The sequence below is a fragment of the Corylus avellana genome, chromosome ca10, assembly GCF_901000735.1.
Source record: "Corylus avellana chromosome ca10, CavTom2PMs-1.0".
Taxonomy (NCBI): domain Eukaryota; kingdom Viridiplantae; phylum Streptophyta; class Magnoliopsida; order Fagales; family Betulaceae; genus Corylus; species Corylus avellana.
In genome coordinates this window covers 17,901,044-17,911,049 of record NC_081550.1, presented here as the reverse complement: position 1 = coordinate 17,911,049, position 10,006 = coordinate 17,901,044, and the positions used below count along the sequence as shown (strand labels likewise).

Here is a 10,006-nt window from a genome sequence, read left to right as displayed (position 1 = left end):
TGGGATAAAATATGATTAGGTGTACCCCATTAATACACCTATTTTCATGTACACTGGTGATTTATTTGTCAATCAAAACCATTCAAACAAATCTATAAACAATATAGTCAGCTGTAAAGAAACAAGCCTACTCGCGAGGATGTTCGGGCTCGGCTTGGTTAAGCTTGGCTTGAGCTTCGTTTGGTTATTAAATGGGTTGTTTGTGAAAATAAAATTATGTTCGCTTATAGGTTATATGAATGTAATGCAAGTATCATAGGTTTGTTTGTATTGTATGCAATATTCGTAGCTAATTTGTACGCAATATTGTCTCTTAGAGGTAATTCAATCGGCTGGAATTACGCCTAATGAAGTAGAGGTCACTAGTTCGAATTTTCCTTCCCCCTCTTGTGCGGACATGTCCAAAAAAAAAAAATTGTATGCAATATTCGTTGACGGCCTATCTGCCTTCTCACATGAGCTATCAGTAGTCTCATTGCATCTATATCCAAATCTAGAATATGTATTCGATAAACTAATTGAATTAGGGGTTATGCATTGGGAAATGTTGTGTACTGACTTGCCTTTCGTGGGCATTTGGTTTCTTTGAGACATACTATACATCCTCGCTTGGTTCTTTTTTCATCCTCCTCATTTTCAAAATTATTATTGGATTTGTAGATCTTATGTGGGTTTCACACATAAGCTCACAGATTCAATGATGATTTTGAAAATTGAGAGAATGGAAGAAAGACCAGATGACGCCGGATAGAACTAAGATTGTTCTGACAGTATATAATAGCAACATAAACTAATAATTGAATATTGAAAAGGGAAATCAGGAAGAGAAAAAATAACAAATAGGGAAGTGAAAGACCCCAATTGCCCCCAAAATACGTAAACAGAAAAATAGCTTTGAAAGACTTAAATTTAATTGATAGCTGAAACTGAATTAAAAAATAACAAAGGCTAGTTGCATTTATATAGGTTAAGGCACCTCCTAATTTAACAAGGAAAATGAAAACCAAACCTAATTGAAAAATGAAGACCTAATCCTAATAGAACAGGTAAAACATAATCCTACTAAAAAATGGAAAACCTAATCCTTATTAAAAATGAAAATTAAAACATACATTAATAATTAAAATAACAGTTTTGTCTATTTTCTTCTTCATCAGATATAGTAAGACTTTTAAGGAATTCTAAACCTCCTATGAGCAATTAAAGGTGCTTTTAACTCTTACAAACACAGTTTAAATAATTTACATGATTGATTCAATTACATAGTAATATAGTATTAACACTCCGTGTTGACACTAAGAGTCCTACCCACACAACAGTAATAAAATACTAATGAACCGAATAATCAAACAGATAATACTTCTTAACATATCCACTACTTAACAATGACTACAAGTAACAACGTCCTAACCCAATGCATTTTTTTCTTTAGATGTGTTGGATGTTATTCTCTTTAGACATTTTTTTGTCTTATCTTCCTGGATTAGGAGTCTAGGAGTATTGATTGGGTTTCCGTATAGCAGCTCTCATTTTCCGGTCTAGGTTTATCTGCCATAATAAATATGAGCAAAAAAACACTTATTCAATTCAAAATCCCTTCTGAAAGAACATTTTTGGAATCCAACAAAAGGGAATCTAGTCAACACCACCATGTGCATCCGTGCTCTAAAAAGTAAATACACCCGAGAAATTATTAAATTCCACTCGTTTCCGTCGACCAAACGCTCATCATTCACTCCCCCGGCCTCCCAACCAACTCTTCTCCCTCCTACATAAAACTAAAACTACCCTCCCTTTCATTTGTACCACCTCCTTAATTTCCTCTTCTGATCTGAGAATGGCATTCACCGACCTCCTTATCCTCTTCTTCGCTCTTCTCTTTCTCCGCTTCTGGTGGCGTTACTGGTCCGTCACCGGCGGTGGTCCCAAAAATCTGCCGCCGGGGCCGCCCGGCTGGCCTATTGTGGGTAATCTCGGCCAAGTCATTCTCCAACGCCGTCATTTCGTCTTCACAGTACGCGATCATCTACGTGCAAAATACGGCCCAATCTTCACAATGCAAATGGGCCAACGCACGCTCGTCATAGTCACCAGCTCCGACCTCATCCACGAGGCCCTGGTGCAGAGAGGCCCGGCGTTCGCCAGCCGGCCGGAGGACTCGCCGATCCGGCTCTTGTTTAGCGTCGGGAAATGTGCGATTAACTCCGCCGAGTACGGGCCGCTCTGGAGGACTCTCCGCCGTAACTTCGTGACGGAGCTGATAAACCCTGCGAGAGTAAAGCAGTGCAGTTGGGTACGGAAATGGGCGCTCGAAAATCACATGAAGAGGCTCCGGAGAGAGGCCTCGGAGAAAGGGTTCGTCGAGGTGATGAGCAACTGTAGGCTAACCATATGCAGCGTCCTCATCTGCCTTTGCTTCGGCGCAAAGATCTCCGAAGATGAGATCAAGAAGATCGAGAGCGTGCTAAAGGAGGTGATGTTGATCACATTACCCAAGCTCCCGGATTTCTTTCCAGTCCTCACTCCCTTGTTCCGTAAGCAACTCAGACAAGCCAAGGCGCTAAGAAACAAACAGTTGGAGTGCTTGATTCCGCTCGTGAGAAATAGAAAGGCTTTCGTGGAGAGCGGTGGGAATGGCGGTCCGGAGATGGCGAGCCCCGTCGGCGCCGCCTATATAGACTCGCTTTTCGGGTTGGATGCGCCGGGTCGGGGCAAGTTGGGAGAAGAAGAGCTCGTGACGCTTTGCTCGGAGGCGATCAACGCCGGGACGGACACGAGCGCTACTACTTTGGAGTGGGCTTTGCTTCACTTGGTGCTGGATCAAGAGATTCAAGAAAAGCTGTACAAGGAAATCGTTGAGCACGTGGGAAAAGATGGGCTCGTCACTGAGAGCGACGTGGAGAAAATGAGCTACCTCGGTGCGGTGGTCAAAGAGACTTTCCGGCGACACCCACCGGGCCATTTCCTCCTCTCTCACGCAGTCACGGAGGAGACGAAGCTCGGAGGGTACACCATTCCGGAAAACGCGAGCGTAGAGTTCTACACATCATGGGTGGCGGAGGACCCGGCTCTTTGGGATGACCCGGGTAAGTTCCGACCCGAGAGGTTCTTGGTGGGTGATGGGGTCGACGTGGACGTGACGGGGACGAGGGCGATGAGGATGCTGCCGTTCGGGGCCGGCCGGCGGATTTGTCCGGCACTGACGCTGGGGACTCTGCACGTGCTCCTGTCGCTGGCGAGGATGGTGCATGCTTTCAAGTGGTTGCCGGTTCCCGGAGCCCCACCCAGCCCGGCTGAGACTTTTGCTTTCACTGTTGTGATGAAGGACCCTCTCAAGGCTGTGATCTTGCCAAGGGTGTGAATTGGGTAATGCCCTCGGGACTTGTGAGAGCTAATTTTGGTCTATTGGGATTTGAGATGCCTTTAATAAATCTTAATTAACTAGTTTCCTTATATATATATATTATGAGTGGTAGAATGAAGGTTGAATTAATCCTTATTTTGAAACCCTAAAGTGCATTCTAATTAGTGTTTTTGTGAGGAGAATGTATGTTTGTTAAAATTTCTGTCGTCTAATTTTTTGTTTTCCATCCGTATAATGAATGGACGAATCCAGCATTGAATTTCTGAGTCGACAAATCTAATGGGTCAAAATATGGTTAAAAGATAGTTCTATAACATGTCTTTTCGTTATATTCGCACAATCAGTATATATTCTTATCATGTGTCGTTTCAAAAATATGTGAGGTATTGGTTGGTTTAATTGTCATTGGATTAGGTGCCACACAACAGGATCATGGGAAAAGTACTTGTGTTTGCAAAACATATATATGAGATAAAACATTCTCGGCTGATGTAACATGCGTAATATAGTTAACATTAATGAAAAGTATATGCACAAACACCCAACAATTGAAGAATGTTGCTTGAGATTTTACAAGTTTTCTTATAAATTGCCATATCATTCATAAAATGATTAAACAAAAAATATTGCGAATTTAATTAGTTACTGACTGATTTATAATTATTTTACTAATTGTGAATTGGTAATTTGTAATAAACATTGTGGTATTCTAAACATTTTTTTAAATAGAACAAAACTCTCTTTATTTCAAGTGAAATAAAGAAGAAAAAAAAAAGTATTATTATATCCTTATTTATTGGTTAGCACATAAATGTTTCATAGGGGAGTTGGTAGGTCCATACGTATATATTTTAAGGGCCATTAATGCCCGAACCATTGCTGGTTGCTTTTATTTAAGTTCCTTACCAATCCGACCCGACAAAGATTAGTAGGTCAAATCGCAGCTAATGGGCTAGGGGCATGATGAATAGTAGGATACTAATTTGTCAGTCAAATTCATTTACTACCCATGCAGACTAAACTTAACTGGCCCATTAATTACACAAAATAATAGGATTTTGATTGATTTTTCTTTTTTTTTTTTTTAGTAATAGTAAAAAGTGATTGGTTTGAACGTTGAATTATATGATATGAAGGTTTGACTTTTGTTAGAGAAATTTTTTAAAAAAAAATTGATATTTTTTTGGGGGGGAAGTGAAAAATAATGGTAAAGGATGTTAAAAATGTTTGTCAAGTGATTTTGAGATTGCAATTTTATAGACAAAAAGTGCAATTTTAAATCAAATTGCAGAAAATGAGTTGTTTGAAATTACGTTTTAAAAATATTGCAATTTGAAAACACAAAAAATTTACCTTTTCAAATCGAAAGTAAGGACGTGTTTTTTTTAAAACAACGAATTTTAAAGACTAAATTGTGATTTTAAAGGTCAAACTGTAATTTTGCCAAACGCTTAACTGCATTTTTAAAAATCACATTTTGAAATCGTACATTTTGAAATCACAAACCCAAACGAACCCTAAACCAAAATGATTAATTTTGTATTCAAGATTTTATTTTGTTGTGTATAACGTTATATACGATGTTATATCATTTAAACCTGTCATAACATTTATAATTTAAAATGAAGTGATAAAATATACATGCACAATTAAATTTGTGAACTATAATATAAAAAATGAAATAAATTATCTCAATTTCACTTTTTAAAGAAAAATCATTTATTGCATTGGGGTGTTGGTGGGTGGGAGCATATGCTGGCTGATATATATATATATATATATATATATATATATATATATAATCACTTTTTAAAGAAAAATCATTTATTGCATTGGGGTGTTGGTGGGTGGGAGCATATGCTGGCTGATATATATATATATATATATATATATATATATATATATATCAATGTCACTTTTTAAAGAAAAATCATTTATTGCATTGGGGTGTTGGTGGGTGGGAGCATATGCTGGCTATATATATAGACACACCGGCACTTACAAGGTTTTGGTCCAATCATTCAATTCGTTAACATGGTCAAGCAATTAAGGTAGCAACGAGATTTATTGATACTCTATATCGAATACTTTATTCTAAATTATAGTTTCATATTCCATGATATTGATCAAGTGCTATAGGGGTTTTTCAATTTTAACCCCAAAGTTTAAAAATTGACAATTTACCCCCTGAAGTTTCAAAAATTTGCAATTTAAACTTTCAGTTACTAATTTTTGTTAAATTGAACATAATTTTTTTTAAAAAAAGCCTGAGCGTAATGATGTAATTTCATAGATTTCCATCAATTTAGACCGAAAAATTAAACGTGGGGTTTAAATTGCCAATTTTTGAAACTTCAGGGGGGTAGATTGCCAATTTTTTAACTTTAGGGTTAAAATTGAAAAACCTCTGAAACTTCAGGGGAGTAAATTGCATTTTCCCCATTCTCATATTAAATTTAGGGATAAATCATTTTTGTCTTTGTGATTTGGGATTTTGACAAATTGCTCTTTGAGCTTCAAAAAGTTATAAATCATTTCATAAGATGAGCAAAAAATAAATGAGTTTTAAAAAGTGACACGTGTCATACTCCGATTAATCCTGATGTTGCACACTAACGAAGTGTGGGGCTTAGCTTGCTAGGCCCACAAACCAGAATGGAGATGTAGGGTTCAGACCGCCAAGCCCAGATGTCCTCCCAACAACGTGGGTCCCGTGGCCTTCAGCAAGCGCCAAGCATAAAGCATGTGCTTAGTCACTAATTTTTTTTTTTTCTTACCTCAGGGAGTGATTAATCACTTCTTAAAACTCATGAAGTTATTTGTCAAAACCTCAAATCACATGGAGGAAAGATGCATTTATCCATTAAATTCATGAGTGACATAAATGGATCTCTGAGAACAAAAGCAGAAATAAAATCATCGTGTTCGTCTTCCATAAGATGAATATTTTCAGCAGATTATGTGATTAACTTGAAAGCTTGATGGGCGTTGATTGAGCGAAGATGCAATAAAAACCGATTATTGAAGGTGACCTCAAAGTAGACGTGGCTGCAAGCATTATGGGTGTGAGGAAATCATCCATGGAAATGCTAATTTGAGGTTGATATGTATTTAGGGCGGTAAATGAACATAATCTTGCGAAGAGGCTGGAGTTCTGCTTGGATTAGCTTGGTTTAGAATTGGCTCATTTATCAAACAAACAGAATTTAAACAAAATTTTAGGCTTGTTTACAAAGTAGCAAAACTCGGAAAAACTCGGTTTGATTGGCATAACCTTACTTTCATTATTTTTTAGTATTATTTTTAACTTTATAGTAAGAACTTCCTAAGTATTTAAAAAGATAAAATGAATTATTTTCTTAATGTAATAAATATAGCTTGAATTATTGTAATATATATATATATACACACACATGTGTGTCTAATGTACATACTACATACTAAGACAAACATATAAACTCGATACTTAATTTATCTAATTAACTTAAATAATTAAATATTAATAATAATTAAATAACTAATAATTTGTATGAATTTATGAAAAAATAACAATTAAAAAATTACGACATTTACTTTATATATTCAATGAATAAGTTTTTTTTTTTTTTTTATTCAATGCGGGAAGGGGGAAAATGGGGAATTACATAAATATAAAAAAATAAAAGGGACAGTGCCATCCTAAGAACAGTTGAGAATGGGTCAAATAAATGACCCCGCCCATCAAAGGAACTGATACAGCCAAGAAAGGCGGTTTCATATCAGCAGGAGATGGTATCAACACGAACACTTACTGGGATAACAACACGACCATCAGTAGTCAGTTGAGGGTAACAAACACGACCACGGCCCAAAAAAGAGAAAAAAGCCAACACACGACAGTCTCCAGTTCAGTAATAAACCAAAAACAACTAGGGAGACAGGTGGCCACAAAAAACACAAGGAATAGAAAAATGTAAGAAAAATAAAGATAATATCACATAAACCCACAAAATGGTAGCACCCTCGCGCCATTAGCCCATCAATAAACAAGTTAATTGAAGGAGCTTGTGAATAAGTTAGAATTTGTTCAAAAAATCAATGAACATAATTTAAACAAATGATCTAGTTCGATGATAAACTCAAACTCAATTCGTGTGTGAAAAAAATTAAACAAACCAAACTTAAACATTAAATACTCAACTCAATTAAAGCCTACTTGAATTCTTCCAACTCTTAAGACGATGCCATTACTCATTAGGTTGTAAGCTTTTGTTATTTATCTAAGAATATTCAATGATCGGCTGTTACTTTGTGCTTGAAATTGAGAATCACTTTTTCCTTTTCATTTAGGGTATTTTTATTGAACTTTTATTTACGGTTTTATATGTTAAAACAAGTATTAGTGGCCTTTCAGATTCCAAGGAGCTGGGGCCGTTTAGATCGGAAAAAAAATGAAGAGTGGTTAATATTATATTCATTCAAAATATTTATATTTTGGTCACTTTTCATCTTCGGATTAAGAGTCTGGAATTGCATGGGAAATAAAATTTTGTCTAAAATTTTTTTTTTTAAAAAAAATTATTTTTAAGCTTCCAAAAAATGCAGTTTTGGACTTTTTTTTTTTTAGAGAAAAGTGCTTTTAAGTTTTTTTAACCAAACGAAGTCTTAATTGGCAAGTACTAAAAGCACTTTTTAAGCTTCTTAACACAATTACAAGCAAGCTCAAGAACATGTCTGTGATTGCTTTGGAAAATAAAAGCTTCATTTTTAAGCTTTTCTCAAAAGCAAGTTTTAGCAATTTTTAGATTAAAAAAGTCAAAGAAGTAATTTTGAGATTTTTTTACTGAATCGACCAGCTTTTTGTTTGGCACAACTTTTTAGGTACTAAAAGTACATTTTAAGCTACATAACGCAGGTTCAAACATGCTCTAAATATTTTTCATATGTTGAAACTTCAAAAAGATTAAAATTTTATTTTACTATGTTTCTCAAAAATAAGAAACATATTTTTTTTCAAAATTATTAGCAAACAACTTATTTATACATATAACACTTTTTAAAAAACATTTTACACCTTCTTGGAAGAATATTTACAAAACATGTGCTTAACTTTTGCAGAGGTAGGAGTTAACTTATAATTTAAAAAGAAAAATTAAAATGTTATAAAAATAAAAAATAAAAAAAAATAAAAACTAATAAAGGAGAGGAATTAACTTATATCACATTAGAACATATTTTCAAACTAAAAACAAAAAGAAAAAAATTCACATACCCCCTCGAATTGCTATCCAATTAATAATGTCCCTTCAAATTTTTAATTGGAATAATATTCATCAAACTACTAAAAAATTGTTAATGCTGGTCTTTGTTCACAAAAATTAGTGGGTATCGCGGCAGATATACATGATGGTGATTGGTGAGTCTTCCACATGTTTGATGAAATGTCTGAGAAGATGAGCAAGTAGTTAATCTTCCACATATTTGATGAATTGTCGACGTTGGGACCTTCCAACTACCAAGATTAAAGAATGAATTAAAAATATAGATATTTAAATAAAGTAAAGAAAGATTTAGAGAATTGGATGTTTGCTATTTTCAAAAAATGACTATCAAAAATAGAAAAAGTAGACTTTTCTCTTCAAATTTAGCTAAAGTTTAAAGTTGAAGAAGCTCAGTAAAAATGCTTTTACCTTTATAAATTGTGTGCTTAATTGAAGAGACGAAACCTTTTAGTTCAATCATGACCCATACAAGGGAGCATATATGATATGAGTACGTGTTTGTATTGCTATAAATTCGGACAGTAAATATAAGAATTATATTAGAGAACTCATTTGTCTTAACAAATAGATAAATTGTTCAAAATTTGTTGGGTTAAATGAGTCTTATAAATACTCTCTTTACATTTAGTGCTCAAATTTATATAATAATAAAGTTATTCTATCCCAAGAGAGAAGATAAAAGTTGCCGAAGCACTAGGTCAAGTTGGTCAACCATATACTAGTGTCCATACAAATGTATGCCACTTTCATGAATTGGATCCCACAATATAAAGTCATAGAAGGGCTGCTGCTATTTTCTGATAAGCCTTTTTCCCTTCTTTTAATGTAAACCCACGTATAGTAGAAATGGGCTTTTAGATTTGTGCACGTTTGATTACCTAAGCAAATTCGGCCAATGCTTCTTCCTTTAACTAACTTGGCCCTTGAAGCTCCTCAAGGAACACGAATTAGCTAGTGAAAATGGCCGGTTGAGTGGAAATCTACAAAAACCCACTTGTGTGCAGAAGATAATAGCTTTTAATGCCTTGACTGTTTAAATTTGCTTTCTTTTTTTTTTTGTTTTTTTCCTTCCATTCAATGCGGGAAATGGGGAAAAGGGCAATGTTAATATTTGTGGAGACTGAGACAAACTTCCCTTTTTTCACCACACCATGAATTGTGGGCTTGGCTTTGAAATTTGCACTTATCAGCTTGTCAACTCGGCTTGCTCGAGTGTTAGGTCTGTTAATTGCCAGTGTTTAGCAATAATTAGGTTCATTTTCTGTTCAAAAGAATTCATGAGTATCTAATTTTTTATAACATAAAAATAAAATAATAATTTTACCTTTTGTTTGGACAATTTTACATTTTGTTATATGGAACTGTGTTGTTACCGTGCACA

General features: G+C 35.0%; 1 protein-coding gene across 1 annotated transcript; it reads left to right on the top strand.

The window, feature by feature from the left end:
* The first annotated feature begins 1,575 nt into the window (after window positions 1-1,575).
* LOC132163869 (cytochrome P450 77A1-like) lies at window positions 1,576-3,630 on the top strand. Its single transcript, XM_059574248.1, has one exon. The coding sequence runs from the start codon at window positions 1,838-1,840 to the stop codon at window positions 3,359-3,361; it is 1,524 nt and encodes a 507-aa protein (XP_059430231.1). The 5' UTR covers window positions 1,576-1,837; the 3' UTR covers window positions 3,362-3,630.
* Window positions 3,631-10,006: the final 6,376 nt, after the last annotated feature.

What these genes read in the sequence shown, in the direction of transcription:
- LOC132163869 (XM_059574248.1), top strand. Translation starts at nt 1,838, where the DNA reads ATGGCATTCACCGACCTCCTTATCCTCTTCTTCGCTCTTCTCTTTCTC.